The sequence below is a fragment of the Poromitra crassiceps genome (genome assembly GCF_964638095.1).
Source record: "Poromitra crassiceps genome assembly, chromosome: 11".
Lineage (NCBI taxonomy): Eukaryota > Metazoa > Chordata > Actinopteri > Beryciformes > Melamphaidae > Poromitra > Poromitra crassiceps.
This window is the reverse complement of record NC_139643.1, coordinates 31,887,856-31,909,747: the sequence shown is the minus strand read 5'-3', so window position 1 is coordinate 31,909,747 and position 21,892 is coordinate 31,887,856. Positions and strand designations below refer to the sequence as shown.

The 21,892-nt window shown below is 45.3% G+C and overlaps 2 protein-coding genes across 2 annotated transcripts; both read left to right on the top strand.

The window, feature by feature from the left end:
• Nucleotides 1-1,640: 1,640 nt before the first annotated feature.
• Nucleotides 1,641-12,773, top strand: LOC310784959 (gasdermin-E-like). The gene is made up of 10 exons (XM_083645974.1): nt 1,641-1,839; nt 4,364-4,592; nt 5,241-5,433; nt 6,181-6,358; nt 6,592-6,712; nt 7,642-7,800; nt 8,915-9,042; nt 10,587-10,764; nt 11,555-11,625; nt 12,439-12,773. The coding sequence occupies exons 2-10, from the start codon at nt 4,382-4,384 to the stop codon at nt 12,670-12,672; spliced, it is 1,473 nt and encodes a 490-aa protein (XP_083502100.1). The 5' UTR covers nt 1,641-1,839; nt 4,364-4,381; the 3' UTR covers nt 12,673-12,773.
• Nucleotides 12,774-14,994: 2,221 nt separating this feature from the next.
• Nucleotides 14,995-21,229, top strand: nup42 (nucleoporin 42). Its single transcript, XM_083646456.1, has 7 exons — nt 14,995-15,228; nt 17,261-17,591; nt 18,598-18,686; nt 18,786-18,862; nt 19,819-19,905; nt 20,068-20,173; nt 20,461-21,229. Exons 1-7 carry the CDS (start codon nt 15,084-15,086, stop codon nt 20,991-20,993), a joined length of 1,368 nt encoding a protein of 455 aa, XP_083502582.1. The 5' UTR covers nt 14,995-15,083; the 3' UTR covers nt 20,994-21,229.
• The last annotated feature ends 663 nt before the right edge of the window (nt 21,230-21,892 follow it).

Here is a 21,892-nt window from a genome sequence, read left to right as displayed (position 1 = left end):
TGCTTTTTATACTGTTAAAAATAATGTTTGAAAGGGAGAAATCCCCCATTTGATTGTGTCTCTGACCCAAGTCTGAGAATATTTTTCCCACGGCGCTGGGCCAGGCCCCGCCGCGGTCAGTAGATGGCAAAGTCAGGGCACTCACTCAGTAAGTCATGGACGTTTAGGGGTCATAGCTAGGGATACGAAGGTTGTAGAGAGTCAGGCTTCGAGGGGTGGGTGGAGTGGCTAGGGGAATATTAGTCTCGCAGTAGTCTCAACGCCAGACCCATGAGAGTTCTTACGCTGATACACTACATTACTGCATGCTGCACAGCTGTCTCTGGGTCTGGGACACTTTCCCTCAGAGGGCTGGTTATGGGAGGGAGGGAACCGTTCACTTGGCCAGTGATGGATTCAGTCTTCCCCAATCAGTAAGGACTTTGCGATCAGACGACATGGGAGGCGCAGCCCATTTTTCGAACGGCTCTCTCATCGGTGCTACGACCTGTCACTCATTCAATTTCAACCTGCCTTCAAAACCAGCAGTGGCTGTGAACTGGCACAGATTCACTTATGTAGTATGCGGAGCGCAGAGCTTCAACCTAATATTTGAGTCTGGGGAGAGACTAGTCTCGCAGTAGCCAGCGTTAGATACATCTATGTCTGGAACACAACTCTGAAAAGTTGTTAATGCCCGCCCCCCAAGAAGAAAAGAAAAGAGGCGTGACAGACATATGAATTAACCAACCATGGACCTCATGGCGGGCTGCAAATAACGGATGCATGCTATAGCCTATGACGTAACTTCCGTTACAGCCCAGCCAATCAGATTTCACCGCGTGTTTTGTGTCTGCGGAACCTGGAAATTTTACTTGTGATTCAGACCCTCCATCACTGGAAGTGTGCTGACGTAAGACGTTAGCTATGGATAGGAAGGTGATAGAGAGTCAGGCTTCGATGGGTGGGTAGGTGGAGTGGGTTGACCGATATGGGTGGTGCCATAAGGCTGACTGGGTGAATGGCCACACCATTGTGCCGTGGGGTGGGCTTAAAGGTTTGCGCTTGTTATCGGGCATGACGGTCTGTGTTGTGGTGAGGCTGTGATCAGGACGCCCATTCTTCTACATTCTCTATTGTGGGAGAGGTAGCCTACACAGGTGAGGTGTTTCGGTTTGTCATTTTACTGGGTACCCCGTGGGAGCCCCTCTCGGGACCCCTGATTGTCCCCGGACCTCACCATGAGAACCACTGGTTTAATTGTAATGTAATGTTAATGTTAATGTAATTGTGGTACTATGATAACCCGATATTTACTGTCAGGAGGAATGTGCTATTATTATTATTATTATTATTATTATTATTATTATTATTATTATTATTATTGTTGTATATTTTTTATATTAGGCTATGTTCAAACACTGAAAAATCAAAAAAGTAAAAAAAACAGAAAGGGAGAAGTCAATAAAGAGGCAAGTCTGCTCATGTCGCGCATGCATGCTCTACCGTATGATAGTAATTAAGCTCGGAGGACGGGGTGGGCGGGGTGGCCGCGGCAACCCATGTCCTGCGCTCTGCAGTGGAATCTACACTCGACCATTCTCCCCTGACCCGCATGCACAACTCTGATCGAAGTAAGCAGCCTACTTTTTACGGTCGACATTTTCATCATCACAGCTGTGCACCTTTTGAATAGGCTTTGTTTAAACGTTGTGAGCGAACTTTTAAAGTGTAATCGAAAATCCAGAGGGATATTTTCGCGCATGGTTACATCGGTGACATTGGAGTGACAACTGAACGGACCGGTGTCAGCCACGCTTAATCCACAACTCATTGATTTTGATTACTTACTGAATCGAGGTAAGAATTGCGTTTATTTCATTTTTGTTTGGCTCTTTTATTAGGCTACTTGGGAAAAGTTAGGTTATCATCTGCTTGTATCCATAGGTTGGTTAAACTGTCTGCCATAGTGGTCTGTGTTTGGCTGTTTGCCGAGTAGAAAATAGTCTACTCGGTGATTTATGTTTAATTTTCTTTCTTGGTCGTGTAATATCTTCAGTTTGTCTACAAATAATCTTATCCGAGTCATGCGTCCAAGCCTCCTGGCCAGTGCGCACCGCATATTTGGCGATGCAGAAGCTGATCTCACTTGATAGGAACTTTGTGCAGGCAGCTGAGGAGGCTACCGGGAAATGACCACGCACGCGCACGCACGCACACACACACACGCACGCACGCACGCACACACACACACACACACACACACACACACACACACGGACACGGACACACACACACGGACACGGTGGAGGGTTAACCCACTTGAAGTCCGCTGAGCCACCCGTTTGAGTGTTCTGACTTCTGAGTATTATATTTCATATTACATCACTGAGTAGCCTATAGGCTATTGTTCACAATCACATGCAACATTCCACACATCCTACATATCACATGAACTTCAATGAAATGTTAAGGCAAAGGTCATTAGCAAAATAAATAGCCTCTGCAAAAACATATTTGGTTTGGACTTAGAGTTTGATGTTAGGGAAAGTTTCCCACTGAAGTTGGTAGGCTATCATGCCCCCCCCCCCCTCACATTTTCTCCCCAATTGTAGCATACTGCCAATTCCCCTTGCTGTCCCGGTCATTGGTCCACCCCTTCTGCCGATCTGGGGAGAGAAGACTAGCACAGTGACATGTGCAGTCACCAGCTGCTTCTTTTCACCTGACAGCGACGAGTTTCATCTGCAGGACGTAGCGTGGGGCATGGGAGGATCATCATGCTACCCTCCCCAGTTCCCCCCCCCCCCCCCCCGTACAGGCTGACCAGAAGAGGCTAGTAGTGCAGCGACCAGGACTCATACCCTACTGGCTTCCCACCCGCAGACACGGTCAATTGTGTCTGTAGGAACGTCTGACCAAGCCGGAAGTACCGCTGCCGGGAATTGAACCCTGGTCTCCGCGGTGGTAGCCGAGTGACTTCTACACACTACCCCGACACCCCATGTCTTAAATAATTCAGAAATGACTACTAGGCCTACACACTGAAACTAGGCTATGTCATGTCAAGGGATGCCACACATTATGTTGTGGCTGTCATGGGGAAGGTGGCTGTGGTTTGTGTTCAGGGGAAGGCTTTGAAAAGTTTACGCACTCTCAGCTTTCCCTTATACATTTATTCTTCCTCAACCTCTCTCCCTCCCTCCCTCTCTCTCTCCCTCTCTCTCTCCCCCCCCCCCCCCCTCCCTCTCTCTCTCTCTCCCCCCCCTCTCCCTCCCTCTCTCTCTCTCTCTCTCTCTCTTCCTCTCTTGCCAGCATGGTGATTTAACCCCTGTCCAAGAGGGATGAAGCTGCTGTGACTCCGATTCCCTCGCTCTTCCGCACGGCTTAAATCCCTCTTCTGCCTGATTGCTTTAAATATTTAAGCTATGAAAACTGAGCTGCCAGAATTTGCAGTCCGGCCTGTGTGTGTGTGTGTGTGTGTGTGTGTGTGTGTGTGTGCATGCGTGCATGCGTGTGTGTGTGTGTGTGTGTGTGTGTGTGTGCATGCGTGCATGTGTGTGTGTGTGTGTGTGTGTGTGCGTGCGTGTGCGTGCATGGGTGTGTGTGTGTGTGTGTGTGTCTGTGTGCGTGAGTGTGTGTTTTGTGGTCACTGCTGTAGTGAACCGTGTGCAGGGGACTTCCTTTTTTTATACAGTGGAGTGCTAGGTTACACACACACACACACACACACACACACACACACACACACACACACACACACACACACACACACACACACACACACAGGGTCCTTGTAATAATCTTGGCGTTATTATTGATTCCGATCTCAATTTCAACTCCCACATTAAGTCAATCAGAAAATCAGCTTTCTATCATCTTAAAAATATAGCAAGAATTAGGGGATACATGTCATATCTCTTCTTCAGCGCTCTCTCTCAGCACCAAACAAGATCAATGCAGACCTCTCTCTTCTACAGCGCTCTCTGTCTCTTCCCAGAGTTGTAGCTTGACTTGGACTTGAGCACTGATGACTCAGACTTGGACTTGAGCCTTCATGGATTTCAGACACGGAAGTTGGAGACTCAGACTTGTTAAAAAAAAAATCTTTTTTGTGATAGGCCCTCATAATTTGGCATAAATATTGATATCTATATTAATACCATGACATTATTCAATTTCATGCCAGGGCAGGCACGTGTTCCACCTACAGTACATGTGGATTCAGTAACTCCAGACTCGGACTCAGGTAATGGAGACTCGACTCAGACTCTTCTTTGGTGACTTGGACTTGGTCTGGAAAACCGGAGACTCAAGGCTCAACTTGGACTGGAGATACGATGACTTAAACTACAACAACGCTGTCTCTTCCACCCATCTGCAGCCTTCCTCTGCTGACGCCATGTTTTCCAAGGCCACCTCCAACTTCGTCCGTCAGATCGACCCAGAAGGAAGCCTCATCCACGTGTCCCGCCTCAACGACTCCCAGAAGCTGCATCCCACGGCGCTGGTCGTCAAGCGCAGGCGCTTCTGGTTCTGGCAGAGGCCCAAGTACCGTCCGCAGGACTTCACCCTCAGTGACGTGTTGCTTGGGGATGAACCACTCAGTCCTGGTATGTACTGTAGGTTCATGTTAAATGCTACAGCAGTGGTTCAAGTGGGGTCCGGGGACCTCCTCCAGGGGGTCCGGGGACCTCCTCCAGGGGGTCCCCAGCAAAAATGGGGATCATCTATTTTCACTAAAGTTCCATCTAAGTAACCCTATGACAGTATGACTGTTTTGGTCATGGGTTTCATACACCTGTAGAATATATATATAAGCAAATATGTTATCAGATGGGGGACCCTGGGACAAATTCTTATCAAATGGGGAGGGGTCCTTGACTTGCAAAAGTTTGAGAACCACTGTGGTACAGTATAAACTCATATAAGGACCACATCAAAAGACATTGTGACTTCCGGGATTTGATGCATGTCCTGTTAAACAGGATGTTGGGGCGGGACATAATGCAGCGAGCGATCATTCAAAGGTCTACTGCAAACCAATGGAATATGAGAAAGGTGATTTTATTTGATGGGAGGGTTGATTGTTCAAATATCTCATGGTTAGAACTTTATATGTATGCCTGGTGCAGCATGAGGTAATCATTCAATATACTGTGTTTGCCATGATTTTCAATCTCTTCATATGTGGACATGCCCCCCCACAGACACACACACACACGCTAACATGCTAACACTAACACCACATGTCCCATCAGATGTGTCTGAGACAGACTTCCTGAAATACCAGGGGACGTTTGGGGACAAGCTCGGTGGCAAGCTGGAGGCCAACGCTGGCATCGTTATTCTCAACCTGGAGGGGCGTGGCTCCTCCAAGCTTCAGTCATCATTTGGCAAGCTGAAGAAACAGGAAGTGAATGTGAAGAGGCTGCTACGGGACTCCAACCACAGGTACCTAATATGAAACAATGCCCTTTCCTGTTTGCACCCTGCAACCAATAAGAAGGATGATGATGATGCCATCACCTTTCATTATTCATGAGAAGAGCTCTGAATGTAATGGGTCAACTAATATAACTCTAGGCTATTTGTCTGATTTCAGATCGAAAAATTACTTTTCCTCCACAACATTTAACTTAATCCACACTGGAAAACTCTGTTTATACATGGACAAAAATATACATAGAGAACAAAACTTTCAAGATGCATTATCTTCCATGTCAAGTAAATACAGATGACAGTTTCCAGATTACTTTCCCCCCAGCCCACTTCGGAATTCAGTGTATAGACAGAACACCCCTGCCTAGTGCCTATACAGTAAAGGGTTTCATTACAAAATGCAAAATATCCATTTTGGAAAAGTTGATTACCTAAAATTCATCAAGCAATATTTGAAAAATATTTAAAAAAAATCTTATCCAAGCAAATGTCTTCAAAATGTCCCATAACATGCTTAATTGTAATGCCAGCAGTTGATATGGGAGAGTGGCCATCTTCCCGTCGGGGATAACCCTGCTCCAGAGGGCCAGCTAGCCGGGGCTGAAGTCGGGGTTAGTGCAAGTGTGGAAGCTTTCTTAGCCCCGGGCTAACAGCTCTCTTAGCCCCGGGCTAAGAGACTGACTTAACCCCGGCTAAGTGTGGGGTGAAAAGCCCAGATGTTGAACACAATGGCTGAACCAGATGCCTTCTGTGCCCCAGGCTGATGGACATGCAGCATCCGCTAGTGCAGCAGCTGGAGAAGCGGCAAGACGTGCTGGCGGTGCTGAAGGAGAGGATCCTCACCACCAGCCCCTGCTCCGTCACTGAGACCTGCCAGGAGGAGGGCACCTGTGGGGGGGTGCTGCAGCTAGTGGGCCAGCTGGGGAGCACCGTGGAGGTGGGTGTGGGTGCTGTATTATTATTATGCCATGGTCTAAATTCAGTTTCAGGGGGTTTCCAACCTACAGTACCTACAATCACATTCAAAATACATCCATCTATGAAATATCAAACCTACAATATATCTTTGTGTGTGTGTGTGTGTGTGTGTGTGTGTGTGTGTGTGTGTGTGTGTGTGTGTGTGTGTGTGTGTGTGTGTGTGTGTGTGTGTGTGTACTTTTGTGTCCCCAGGTGTGTGTCAAGGACAGTAACAACATGCAGGCAGACAGTGATGTTTCCTTGGAGATCCCCCCTGGCACGGTCATCGCTTACAGCCTCCTAGAACTGGAGATCAAGAAAGATGGACACTATGGTGAGGGTGTGTGTGTGGGTTTTACAGAGTTGTAAGTGAAGCTTAGCTGGAGTGAGTGTGTGCGGTGAGCATGTTGTCAACTAGAAAGAAACCACAGAAGCAAAATCCCACCACTTCTCAGTTTGGATTTGCTTTCAGTGCCTACAGTTACTAACCGGACATACCGCCCCCATCTGGCAGCATCAGGTTACACAGTTATATCCAAATCCCAAAAGTGCAGGTTTAGTTTAGATAGAAACAAATGAATCAGAACAGAAATTTGGTCATTTTGATCATGCAGTATAATAGTTGCCTTGCGAGGCAGCGATCACGCCAGATCACGATCACATGAGAAATCCATCTTGCCATGCTGCCACAGATGCGTTTGACTCCGAACCACCGGTGGTGCGGATCAATCAGTGTCCGAGGAAGGAGGAGGCGGTCCTAAGTGCTTGAAGTTAGCCGTTAGTAGTGATAGACAGATCGTTCATCCAATCACATGCAAAGTATTTTTTGAAAGTGCCTGCCCTTTTCCAAACAGTTTCCAAGGACGAGTTCCCAGATGGTTTGCTAGTGCATCAGGTTAGTGTAATAGTGCAGGCATCCATTTTCATCAGTGATGATGTCATAGACATTGTAACATCATCAGTGACATCACAATGTGGGACAACAATTTAAACAGACAAACAGAGCCCACTTACTCTATTTTATTGATGATGATGATGATGATGATGATGATGTAATCGAGTGTGACACATCTATTTCCCAGTTTTTAATTATTCAATGCATCATCGCAGGCTAGAGAACACTCTAAAATCCTCACTTAATGGTGTGCAGAATTTGTTTGCACCATTTTAGTGCATCCCTCCGCCTGACGTGTCGGTCCATATTGACTCTGTCTCTCCTATATTGTTGATTGTGTTTGTTTGTCTGTGGTTGTGTGTTTTCAGAGCTGTGCCTGCAGCCTAGTACTCTAGGTGGCTTTGAGTCGGACTCAGGAACGTCCTCTCCATCCCACGATTCCTTTGACGGCGTCTGTGCGGTGGACGGGCTGGAGTGGCTTGAGGAGAAGGTTCCAGAGGGAGCACCGCTGAGCGCGCTGCAGAACGGTTTGTGTCCAGTCGATCAACAGTTAATCATTAATGAACATGATAGAAACCGACAGCTGGTCGAGCGTTGCGTCCGCTTCTTATTTTTCTCGTGTGTGAGAGCAGGGGGTTCCACACATTTTTTGGAGTAGCCAGCCAGATGGGAAGAGTAAGGGATGCTTGCGATGGCACATCTACAGGCAGCCTTGTCAGTGTGGCTGCTGTGGAACCATGTTAGCGCTCCCCTTGTGTCAATACTCCAAGCTAACTTGGCACAGTGTTCAGTGAGCGATAACCTGTAGTGGATTCACGGGAGTCTGTCAACAAACATAAACAAACTATATAATAATAATATATATAAAAATATATGGGACATTTTATTAAGATCTTATGGATAAACTGACGCCTCTGGTTACTGGTGTAAAATAAACTGAAAATACAGGCGATGGATGATAGCCGCCCGACATACTGGTCTTTAGCAAACGTTACTATGGATACAGGCTATATTTCCAGCTATCGTGAGATCGGAGTGGAGTGACTCCTGTCAGTCTGAGTCTAGTCATTTTACTCCAGTCTGATCCAGTGTGCACCAGACATGCACAGTCACTCTCATTCAAAAATTCTCTTGTCACTACCAAATTCTGGTAGTGTGTGAACATCTAGTGACATTCAGCTATAAAAGCAACCGGCCAGACAGAGGTGAAGCACCTGGGGAACCCCCTGGAGCAAGTGAAAAGCAGTAGTGAAATTACTGGACTACTACGGAATAACTGATGGACGGATTTTGTTTCCTTTTTTACCCAATATATTGACGGCGTTGTGGTTTACTGTATTTAAAAAAAGGAAGTGTATTTTCAAGTGTCAACTTTGTTCATATAATTTACTGGGTTGTTGCAAATACTATTTATAGTATTTTATTACTAGGATGATGAAATAGTTTATTAATCCATTCAGCTTCCTCTTTTGTAACTGTCAAACTACAGTACAGTAAGAAAATCACTAAGCTACTTCTTGGTATGTGTACAGCGTACCAGCCTACAGGACTAGTACACAGACAGGCTGATATCAGATTTTTATTCAGACTAACTAACCCTAACTGAAACTCTGATGTGAGATCTCTCCCCGTCTCTCACAGAGTTGCAACAGTTGGAGGTGCGCCTGCCTCCGCTGGCCCAACTGCCCCAGGCCACCCGATCTGCTTTGTTCCAGCAGCTCCAGGAGACGATGAAGGACAGAGCCAGTCTCTCAGACCTGGAGCAGACGGTGAGTGACACATTGACACTATGAAGGACAGAGTCAGTCTCTCAGACCTGGAGCAGACAGTGAGTGACACAGTGACACTATGAAGGACAGAGTCAGTCTGTCAGACCTGGAGCAGACGGTGAGTGACACAGTGATGCTATGAAGGACAGAGCCAGTCTCTCAGACCTGGAGCAGACAGTGAGTGACACAGTGATACTATGAAGGACAGAGTCAGTCTCTCAGACCTGGAGCAGACAGTGAGTGACACAGTGACACTATGAAGGACAGAGCCAGTCTCTCAGACCTGGAGCAGACAGTGAGTGACACAGTGACACTGAAGGACAGAGCCAGTCTCTCAGACCTGGAGCAGACGGTGAGTGACACAGTGATGCTATGAAGGACAGAGCCAGTCTCTCAGACCTGGAACACACGGTTAGTGACACAGTGACACTATGAAGGACAGAGTGACAGTGACATTACTTGAAAGGAATACATCACGTTTTGGGAGATAGACCTATTGGTCAAGCGAGAAACACCAAAATGAACCATGTGTCCCCAGGATGTTCACTCTGGTTGTCCATGCTAACACTTTAGCATACACTTTGTTGAATGATAGTCGGCCGCTGGCATTATCCAAAGTAAGAAGTCTGCTGTTTTAGTAATAAATACGTTGTTGTTAGTAGTTATTATTATTATTATAGGGCTTTATGAATTTATAAACGTAAAAATTAAATATCAGTAACTTATGTACCCGGGTTTAATTTGGGAACTATTTTAGGTGAGCAACGACATGTTCTTTTGCTGTGCAGTGATTAGTAGTATTAGTGCCTGGTTGTTGAATAAATGTTCAGTGGAGTCAGAGGTTTGTCTTGTGTGATATATTTATTAAAGGGAATCTTATAAGAGGAAGAGATGCAGACAGGCTACATACACTTCATTTTACATCGTCCGGCCTCAAGAACTCGACAGTAGAACACAGCTTAAAATCCCTTATTAAACTATTGTTTTATTATTTATTTTAAATAAATAATAACATATTATTATTTTTAATCTTTACGCTAAACTCCCATCATAAATCACAGCTTGGAACTCACCGACATAACACGGCATTAAACACAGCATTAAATCCATCATTGACACATTGCCTTTTGTCATCATTATTAAAACTCACTCGTCGTCAGCCCTCCGAATTATTCAACAAAATTAACACTGCACAACGTAAGTATACAATAAAGTGAAATCTAATCTAATCAAATCTATATTCTATGACTAAACGCGCTCACTATGAATAAAATGCCTTCTCAAAAAGTTTTGTCTTTATCTTTAAACATGCCCGTGTGACTCCCTCCTAGGTGGCACCACTAGAAAACCTAATATTTCCGGGACATCTAGGAGCCATTCTGACAATGAGACCGGATTTCCCAAAACTCTGTGTATTCCTGTCAAGATAATAAATCGGGTACAACACTCAGTGACACTTCTATGGCGCTCAATCTCTTCCTCTTTCTCTCCCTCTCACCGCTTTTCTCCATGTTCCCTCTTCTCCCTCCGTCTCCCTCGTTCAGCTGGAGCAGTGGTGCAGAGGTGAAGCACCCGTCGCGGAGCTGTCAGTCAGCCAGAGCAGCTCGGTGAAAGCCGTGCTGGACCTGCTCACACCTGGTCCAGAGAATCCCATTGAGAACGGCGGGCCTGGCGTACCGGCCTACCTGACCGCAGCGCACCTGTTGGTCAGCGCTGTGGAAGGTAAGAGGAAACTATGGACCTAAGACCAGTCTGTCAATCAGGGGAGAGACAATCCACTCCTCTGTGCCTGTGCATGACAAACTGCTTCTATAAATCAAGCATGTTGTTTATTTAGCAACTTCTCAATAATAGAAAGTAAAAGGTTCTCCTATTGTGAAAATGTAACTTATCCATGAATCTTCCAACCTTAATTGTGATTTTTCATGACTGCCACAATCCTCTTATCTGAGGGAGGGCCACCGCTCAACCCAGCCAAGTATCGGCCAAGGTGCTGGAAAAATAACTAGAGTTACAAATATAAAAGGAATTTCCGCACACTTGAATCTGTACAGATTCAAGTGTGCGGAAATTCCTTTTATATTTGCCACAATCCTCTTGACATATGCAGAATTAACTATTTCTTCCTCTACTTTGTCTTTTGCTACTCAAGCATCTTTGAGGAAACATCTCCTATTTAATGTGGACTATTTAGTGGAAATGCATATATTTTATCCTAATTCTGATGAAGACACAGTAGTGTCGAAACGTTAGTTGAATAAAACCTTCATTATACACTTGATCTGTGTGCTCCAGTACCTTTTGGATTACATCCAATTATCTATCGTAAGTCTGCCTTTTCTGAGAAGCACCAGACCAGCCTGCTGGGCTGCAGAGGTTGAGGCGCGCTTAACCACATCCTGCATGCATATATTTTATGTTTGTTCACTACAGTGTGAAACACATTTTTTGTGTCTGCATATTTGTGTTGTAACAGCTGCTTCGCGTGACAAACTGCGTTGTGTGTTTGTAGTGTTTCCTGATGAGGCTCTGAGTCTCCTGAGCGAGTACAGTGCTGATTTCCTGGAGGCCTTCAACACGCTGGTCAGTCTAATGCACCTCATTTGTTGACTGTTCCGTGTGAGTTGTAAATGATTATCTCATTTAACGTGACTCTCTGAGCCTTGTTACCTTAATACAAGTTTTAAAAAATCTAGCGATGGGGCATTTGGGTAGTGTAGAGTTAAAAGCACTCACCTACCACAGTGGAGACCCGGGTTCAATTCCGGGTAGCGGTACTTCCGGTTCGGTCAGACATTCCTACAGACACATTTGGCCGTGTCTGTGGTGGGAAGCCGGTAGGGTATGAGTCCTGGTCGCTGCACTAGTGCCTCCTCTGGTCGGTCGGTCGGGGCGCCTGTTTGTGGGGAGGGGAACTGGGGGGAATAGCATGATCCTCCCACGTGCTACGTTCTGCCGGTGAAACCCCTCGCTGTCAGGTGAAAAGAAGTGGCTGGCGACTGCACATGTATCGGAGGAAACGTGTAAGTACAATTGGGGAGAAAATCTGAGAAAAAAAACCTTGATCAAAAAGAAAATCTAGCAATGAGGAAAAATAATTCCACTTATTTCCAATGCACATTTCACTTGTTCCTGGACTTTCTAGAAATAAGCGTCGGTTTCTTGAAATAAGAGAAAACGCAAATTGGTTCAAGAAGATAATTTTATCCTTTGATTTACATTGGAAAGTAGGAAATTATTTCACCCCCACGTCTGATTTTTTTCAGTTGTTTTAAAAAAAGCAAGATTGAAAACTCTCTATTACCGGTAGACTATACCTTGAAAAGTTATTTAGTGTATTAGTGTATTAATGTATTTCTCTGTCTATGTTTTCTATCCCTCTCTTATCATTCTCAGATATGCAGGTTGAAGGGGAGCTGCCAGCCTCTTCCTGTGGAGTCTCTTCCCATCCCGCTGCAGGACAGCCAGGCCTTCCGATTGGCCGAACAGCTGCTCCGCTCCACCAATGTGACGCTGAGGAGAGACACCGATGGGCTGTTGGCGGAGACAGGAAATAAACCAGGGGTTCTGCCATTGATCCTCTGCATCGCTGTACATGGACTGTCCTCTCTCTGTCATGGGCAAAACTAGTGTGTGTTGGTGCATAAACTTTTATTCTGCTCTTTCTTTCTTTCTTTCTTTCTTTCTTACTTTCTTTCTTTTCTTTATTCTAATGTTTATAGTGCCTAAAAGCCATACTATACTCACTTCATATTATTATATCCCTATACATTTATTATGGTATGACAAGATGAAAACATATTTTTTATATAGGCCTATATATATATATACACGCATATATATACAGTATAGCTTATATATTCTTTATTATCTTAAGCTAGCACTTAAATATATGTTTGAGTTTGGTACATAAATGGACACAATGGTACATAGAAGCAATAATATTAACATTCTGGCTGGAGAGGATTTTTTTTAAATACTTTTGCTGCTTTTTTTTTTTTTTTTTTTTTTTTTTTACTCGCTGCTATTGCTTGAGCATTGTATGTATGTTTCTCATGTATTGTGCAGGGTCTCCATCCTGTTCCAGTTATGAAGTATAAGCTATTGAACTAGATATATTTATTCGCTGCCTTCAATATTTTACATTCCTTATACTGGCAGTGTGTAATGAAAAGGTCTACTATATTATAGTACAATGCACTAGAGGTCGACTGATTAATCGATTAATTGGGGCCGATTATTGGCGTTTTTAATTAATCGGCATCGGCCGCTGCCTGTGCTCAGAAGGCCGATTTTTTGGGATTTAACCACCGCAGTAAACGCACATCTGAGCAGACGTCTTGTGTTCTGCTCTAGAACCCCCAAACCTGTAGTTTAGAGCCGCAGCACCGTCTTTTGGTGAGTCAGCCCATGAGATATATGGGCAGTTTTACCCCACTCGCGCGCCAGCCGTTTTACATTTTGTGGGCGTTCCCAGACATGCGGACTGTCTCTATATCGGTCGACCTCTACAATGCACTATTGTTTTTGTGGTGTGTCTTTGTGTTTGTTTGTATGTATGTAAGCTATACATTCTTGGGAAGCTAATTTGCCATGACATCTCTCTGTATCATGTTCCTATTTGTCAGTTAAAATCCGGATTGTTTTGATAGAGGTGTCTCTTTATACTATGGTCATGCATTTTGTAAAACTCTTTAAATTTAAGTCTGTGTATGGCTGTTCTGTCAAAGGTTATCATTTTATTCAATCATACTGTTTTCACCAAGACATATATTAGTTCACAGATGATGTCCTGTATGTGTCTGGTAGTTTTGTACTCGATGAGACGGAGCATGTCCTAAGGCAGTTTTTTTTATTTTTGTTGCTGCTATTGCAGTATTACTCAAGCTATGATTGTTATCCTCTAGGGCTAGGCCTAGGGCAGGGGTGGGCAACTGGTGGCCCGTGGGCCGCATGCGGCCCTCGACCTCACTCATTGTGGCCTCTAGGTCAATTTCCCCCAAAAAATAAATAATTAATAAATAAACTAAAATGTGTTTTTATTTCACTGTACAACCCAGAACATGGAGCCAATGACGTTAGCATTGTCCATCCACATACTGTTTAACGTTAGCATTTGAGCTAACGCTATTGTAACAAACTATATCCAGGATGTAGCCTACATTGCACATGCAACATTACTAATCTGATTAATATCACATATTTGGGTGATGTACCCCCATCAAATTGCTGTAGCAATAATAATAACAATCTATCCTCCATGTGACCAGCAGCCAACTGAACTAACGGCGGCGCCAACAGGAAGTGGCGTTGCCAAAATGTTCTTTGGGTTTAATGTGGTTAGGTTTAAATATGGAACCTTTGTTGCAAACAATAGACATGTGGGGGCGCTGTCGTTGTGTGTGTGTGTGTGTGCGTGCGCGCGTGTGTGTGTGCGTGTGTGTTTTGTTTGTTTGTTTTTAAGTGGGGGCGCTGTGTTTATTTTTTATTTTTATATATACATTTTATACGAGGGATCAGCCGAGCAGCATTTTGGTAAACAAACCGCGTCACTGGGTGGCAACGGCAATGGAACCCTATGGAGCCTGAGTTTGAGCGTCTGACTCTAGCCGGCTGACCGTGTTTACAATTTAAAAACTGCGACAGTTCACACAACTTTAACACGACATACATAATTATATATCAAACTCTTGAGCTAATTCTGCTCTCAATCAGAATGTCAAAATATAAGCGATGTGATGTATACTTTTTTAGATATTAACGTTTGTTTGGCACAACTCATGGGGGCGCTGTCATTGGTGTCAGGTGGTGGTTGTCACTGCGACGAGTCGCTATCACTTGTTCACACTCCATACCAGTTGGTGGCGGTAATGCACCAATTCGTTGTTTGCCAACCGCCAATAAACCTTAAAAAAAAGAAGAAGAAGAGTCGCTATCACTTTCAGTATGGCGGCATGTTGTTAGGTTGTTGTGGAAACAATGCGGAACACTTCACGAAACGATAGGGCATCAGCCACATTTGATAACAACACTGTGGGAATATGCCAGTGTGCAACTTTTTTCTTCAAGGCCGCTGTCGTTACGGCGAGAAATGCTGGAACGAGCACCCCACAGGAGGGAGAGGAGGAGGTGGAGAGTACAGCCGTTCACCTCCTCAGCAACAACACAGAGGAGGCGGTGGAGGAGGCAAGGAGAGAAATGTATTGTAACGTGTTTTTGTACCTCGCATGTGCCCCACTCGAATTTTATCCCAAACTCCAACTTAACTTAGTCAAGAATCTTTAACTTTGCTCTTCTTATCTTCAAATGTAGCCTCAACGCGAGACTCATCATCATGACCTCGCGTTGAGGCTACTTCAAATGTAACTGTGTAAACGCTAGAAAAAGTTAAACTGTAAAAGTGTAACGTTAACGTTAAACTGCTTTGGTGTATTGCATTCATGCCGAATCGTAGAGGGGCTCATAGTCTACTCTAACGATTCCTAATAGCAGCATTAGTCATGTTCTATCAGATAAGTAACTCAGTCTCTGTCAATAAAATGAAACATTAGCATTTAACTTCTAGGTTTTTGAATGGAGTATGGTGTATGTGTTCATACATAAGACTGCAAGAGAGTGGCACATGTCGATGCTATGTTTTTGATAGCCCCGTTAGGACTCTTGGCTAGGCTATTTTAGCTATGCTACCCTACAAGAGTCCCGTGACCTTACATAGACTTGCCTGCAACTCTTGCTCCCTAGCCCCATAACGTGATGCTGCTACTGTACGCCGATATTCTCGTACAGCAGTCAGCGTCACACAGCGTTCGATTCGTCAATGGGTGGGAAACGCTGTTAAAAAAGCTCTCCTACCCGTATCCGACCTCCGATTGCAGATCCGAAGATATGATAGTCCGCCTACTGAAGCCAGTAATTTGACCAGCGCTGTTAAAATGATACAGCTGCGTGAAACAACCGTTTTAAAGCAGTCTTTCCACAGCCTGTGCCGTATTGAGGACAGGAGAAGCTTCCTAGTGCCGACAGGAACCATGGGAGTTTGAGTATTTCATGACATGTTTTGCTTCCCAGGTGCGCTGGATTTGCGTTGATCACTGACAGCCGCCGTCTCCGTGTTACTGCATGTGTTGTTTGCTCGCCGCGTGTAAGCGGTGCACCATGATAGTGAGATCAAACACACCCTGCCGTAAATTCAGCGCAGGCTGTGCAAAGACTGCTTCTAAACGGTTGTTTCACGCAGCAGTATCATTTAACAGTGCCGGTTTAAATAATATCACCAGCACAGACCTCGGATAAAAAGATGCATTTATTTAGATAAAAGAGGTATAAAAAGAGGCATTTAAGGGGGGCACGGTGGCGCAGTGGTACCAGGCTGTCGCCTCACAGCTAGAAGGTCCTGGACTCGATTCCCACCTGGGACGCTGTGAGCGCTGAAGGAGTGCGTGCCCGTCCGCATGTCCTCGAGTGCCCACCGCCCGTGTGGGGTCATCAAAAGGGCCTTTCTGTGTGGAGTTTGCATGTTCTCCCCGTGCCCCCTGGGGGTTTCCTTCATATAGGAACCCCAAAAACATGCAATATCCTGGTCGCTGAAGTGGTGCCTCCTCTGGTCGTTCGGGGCGCCTGTTTGGAGGGGGGGGAACTCGTTGGAATAGCGTGATCCTCCCACGTGCTATGTCCTACCGGTGAAGCTTTCCCTGTCAGGTGAAAAGAAGCGGCTGGCTACCATGTCTCGGAGGAAGCATGGAGCCAGTTTCGGCTCTCCCCAGATCGGCAGAGGGTGGAGCAGCAACCAGGATAAATAAATTAAAATTATCACTAATGGGGGATAAAAATGTGATTACAAAATCGGGGCGGGGGGGTGCGGGTTGAGAAAAAAAGGCATTTATGAGCAGCGTCGAGCTTTCTAACCCCGCCGTCGAGAAGCAATCAACCCTTCTTCCCAAGTAGGTGTTTTTGAAATGTTTCTGTGACACTTAGTTGGGAGCGAGAGTCGCAGGCAAGTCTATGTAAGGTCACGGGACTCTTGTAGGGTAGCATAGCCTAGCCGGAAAGAGTCCTAACGGGGCTATGTTTTTGATGTCCAGAGTCAAGGTGGTGGACTGACCGCCTAATCTAGCTACCTTTACACTGTAATGGTATTGGATGGGTTAACATAAAACATTTGGCTCAATGTTGACTTTATCAAACATACATTTTTTGAATGTCTCAATGTTTGTTTAAGGATTTGGAAACAGAGTTTGGGTGAACCCTTCCCAAAGATCGGCAGGAAACTACATTCAGCCTTCATCGTTCTCCTCTCATGGCGGTGATGACTGGGGAGGAGGAGGAGGAGGAGGAGGAGGAGGAGGAGGAGGAGGAGGGGGGAGTGACTGGGGTAGAGGCGGAGGCGGAGGGAGCGACTGGGGCAAAGAAGGAGGAGGTGGGAGGAGAGAGAACATCAAGAGCAGCGAGTTCAGTTTCTCCTCCCAAAACAGATTCTCAGCGCTCAATACCCCCAGCACCTTCGATAAGGGAGGGAGAGAAGGAGGCGGGGATGACAGTGAGAAAAACCTGTGAGTCTGCTTGTTTCTAGGCTGTGCTGCATCCAATGCTAACATGTCTGTGTATATTAAGCAATTTATTCAGGGTTTGTACAAACTACAATGTCTTGAAAGTTTGGGAAATTCTTGATTTTAGTCAGTTATGGTTAGGAATATGCTTGAATTTGAATATAGTGCTTGACTTTCAACATACCGTAATCTGGTGTTTCATCTATTCTACACGATCACTCATGTCAACCAAAAATCTTTTAATACCTCAAATGAAACGATCCTGTTGTCATATTTAACACATTGAGTGCCACAGCGCTTCAGTAAAATTGTCTGCAGCCTGTGCCAGATTCACTTCCATTCAGTTGAAAACAGCTATAGAATTTTTTCTATTGGGGCTATATTGACACGGCTGGACTTTAATGAAACATTGAACACTCCTGCTTCTTCCAAAGAAGAAATTTTGTTTCTAGACAGTTCCATTATGAAATGACAGCCTCTGAAAAAAGTGCACTTTCAAGGGTTTTCTGCCGTTTTTTTTTACTTTCCAAGATATAGTCACTTTTATGAATACCTTTTGCACTCTAATTTCGAGCACATTCACTGACTCTGGCTGGTGTGGTTTCTGTGCAGCCTGGTCTTTTTGGAAGGAAAAGAGGTAGCCGGCACTACTTTCCAAACATGGCCGCCGACCTCTTTTCCTTCCAAAAAGACAGATTATGTGCATTTTGGATAAACATTTCATCGTGTGGTGATTACCTGAAGCACAACATGTATTTTGGCGCCGTGAGATGTGTGTTTTGGCAGATTTTTAACAGCTGTACCATTAGCCTCCATTCTATGGCGATAATTACTAACTTCACGACTGTAGCTCACTGTGAACTGAGCGGACAGTGCCGGTAAGGCATGGTGTATCTTGGTTATGTGGGGGGGATGTGGTAAATGAGCTAAACTTCCAAAAAAGTGGTGTATCCCTTTAAAAAGTTGTGTGAACCCTGTGTATTCATGTAATGTTGTTTGCCTCACTCAGGGAGGCCATTCCTAAGGACATGGAGATTTGGGAGACTTCAGGACAGTGGAGTTTCTCATCTTATTCCATTATCAAGGGAACTATCTCGGGTCTGTATGAAATGAACTCTAAACTGATTTACTCAAAGCACTAGGTGATGGCTTACCAAGACACTGAACCTGAACTTGTTTGATTTTTCTTCCCTGCAGGTTTCACTGATCTCTCTCCAGAAGAGCTTAGGCTGGAGTATTACAACACCAGAGCTTCAGGAGATCTGCAGAGCTATGTGAGTTTAGTATCACTCAATTGTGCTGCACTGATGCAGGCACTAATATTGGGAGAATAACAACATTTATGTGATACAGTATATAGATATACTGTATGTGTCTGGGAATTTCCATTGTAACTTGACTTTGTCCCTTTGTGAATAGAAGGATGTTAGATCCCCTCTAATAAAGAACTAGAACGACCGCAACGCAGACTTATGCCTCCGCCATTAGTTCATTCTTGAGTCCAAATCGCCATTTGAGGCAAATTGGAAGAAATTCCGTCAAGGCGCTCCTGTGATGTTGCGTTACAGAGCTTGGAAATTGGGTGTGTGAGAGGTCACAGTGACCTTGAACTTTGACCACCAAAATGTAATCAGTTCGTCCTTGAGTCCAAGTCGATGTTTGAGACAAGTTTGATTAAATTGCGTCAAGGCATTCCTGAGATATCGCGTTAACAAGCTTGAAAATGGCGTTCGAGAGCTCACCTTGACCTTTGACCTTTGACCACCAAAATCTAATCAGATCATCCTTGAGTGTAAGGCGATGTTTGAGGCCAATTTGATGAAATTCCGTCAAGGCATTCCTGAGATATCACGTTAACAAGCTTGAAAATGGCGTTCGAGAGGTCACAGTGACCTTGACCTTTGACCTTTGACCACCAAAATCTAATCAGATCATCCTTGAGTCTAAGTCGATGTTTGAGGCAAATTTGATGAAATTCCGTCAAGGCGGTCCTCAGATATCGCGTTAACAAACATCGTACGGACGGACGGACAACCCGGATCCATAATGCCTTCGGCCTGGCTATCGCCGGCGGAGGCATAAAAATGGGTCAAATCTCAATCATTTTTGTCCAGTGAGTGATCCTAAACCAAGTGGCTGCATTGTTCAGTGGAAATACTGAATCATGAATTAATAACACTGAAAAGAAAACTTGAATACTGGTCCAAGAAACTGTTCCCTGTGTCTTTAGGCTAATGCTATCAATCAGCTGCTCAGCCAGTGGAGAAGCAGAGTCCAGGAACTGAAGGTTATGAATGCAGCTACCCGCGTTGCTTTGGTAACTCACTCTCTCTCCCTCTCTCTCTCTCTCTCTCTCTCTCCCTCTCTCTCTCTCTCTCACACACACATGCACACACACACACACACAGCTATTTTTTGGAGGGCCGCTTAGATAAAATTACCAAGCTGTGATATTTTTTCTTGTCTGTATCTCCTGCAGCTTGCAGAGTTAAACAACCCAGCATCTCAGGCATCTTCAGGCGGCTTTGAGACGACGACAACAGTGGCTGGGTTTGGGTCCTCTACATCCAGCTTTGGGACTGGAGGTTAGGATGAAGTATTCTTTATTGTAATAGCATAAGGTTTGAACGAGCCTTTAAATCTCTTTATTGTAAGGGTGATGTCAGTAGTTGAACACTTGGTTCAGACATGAAAAGGAGCTGTCACACAGAGTGCTGTGTGGTTTGTTTGCTGTTCAGGATGTGGGTGCACTGAGCTTGTTAGAGATGACGAACATTATGACCGGCTTTTCATTGCCCCGTCTGGATGTGGTGATCGGATATCCATCTTAGCCATTGCTTCTGTGTTCATCATTCTGTACTTCTCCACGTAGGCTTCGGGGCTCCAGCACCAGCCCAGGCCAGCAGTTTCAGCTTTGCTGCTCCAAGTGGTGGCTTTGGTTCCACGGCGGCCCCAGCGGCCTCCACAGGTTTCGGTAGTGCCCTGGCAGCTTCCGCACCGCCTCCCACTGGGTTTGGTTCCTCCTCTGCGCCCTCCGCTTCTGGCTTCTCCTTCGCTGCACCGGCCGCCAACAAGGCACCGGCCGCTTCGGCTTTCGGCTCTGCATCGGGGTTCAGTTTCTCCTCAACAGCAAACGCCGGAGGAGGATTTGGGAGCAGCTTTGGAGTGGGAGCAGCCGTCACAGCAGGTAGCGGAGGAAGTGTGTTTGGACAGACGAGCGGAGGGTTTGGGGGCACTGCGGCTGGTAGTGCTGCGGGGGCAGGGTCTGCAGGCGGGACATCGGACAGTCTCTTCACCCCCCAGAGCGAGCTAACTCCAGAGGAACTCAATCAGTTTGGGGCTAAGAGGTTCACCCTGGGACAGATCCCCCTGAAGCCTCCCCCAGCTGACATGCTGGTGGTCTGATGAGAAGTTTGTCTGCACAATGCATTTACTAAACCCTTAAACCACACTATTTTTTATATGCAGTAATGCTGAAAATGTGGTTTCAGATGAATTATGTCAGTGAAATTTAGCCTCATTATATTGGTCCCATTTAAGATTTGTCTTCATATGGAGGTCACACCTTGTATTATTTACAGCTGCACAATACTTTTAAATTGTTTTTTATATAGGATAGTATTGAGTCATCATTAAATTCCTTCCATATTAGAATATACTGATTGGATCATTGTGAGTGAATCAGTTTGCCAATAATGCATTATCTGATGAGATGTTGACAGTAAACTGCTGTTTTGGCATAAAATAAACCTTTTAATTGTGTTTTTAAACATTAACTAGCAAATGTCTGCACATTATTCAGACATTTTCCATTGGGTTTAACCTCTAATTCAGTCAAGGAAGTGGTATACCAACTTAGAAGAAAAGCAAGACTGTTCTGGACTCTTCTGGAAGATTACTTTGTATACTAGGCAGGCAGTACCATGTTATCTGAAGTGGATCGGTTATCACCATCTGCACATCCCCTGATGTTATACACTTGTATAACAAAATTATCATACAGTATATGTATGTTAAAAAATACTACCGCATGCGCTGGGACGCATCATCAGTGATGTTAACTGGGGTCGACTCGCATCCCAGAAGCAGCCGCTCACGGATCAGCCCTCCTACTCTGTCTGCAACGTTGCCCGCGGAAGGGATCACGCCCAATCCGCTGCAATAGAGCCAGTGCTACACCGCAGCATTGCAAGACCATTCGGTGCATGGAGGCTCAGGCCCTGTGGGTTACTCCCGGCCGCGCTCCTCCTTCGTCTCACCAGACCCTCCCGGGGCAAAGGCATCCAGAGGCAGAGAGAGAGGAT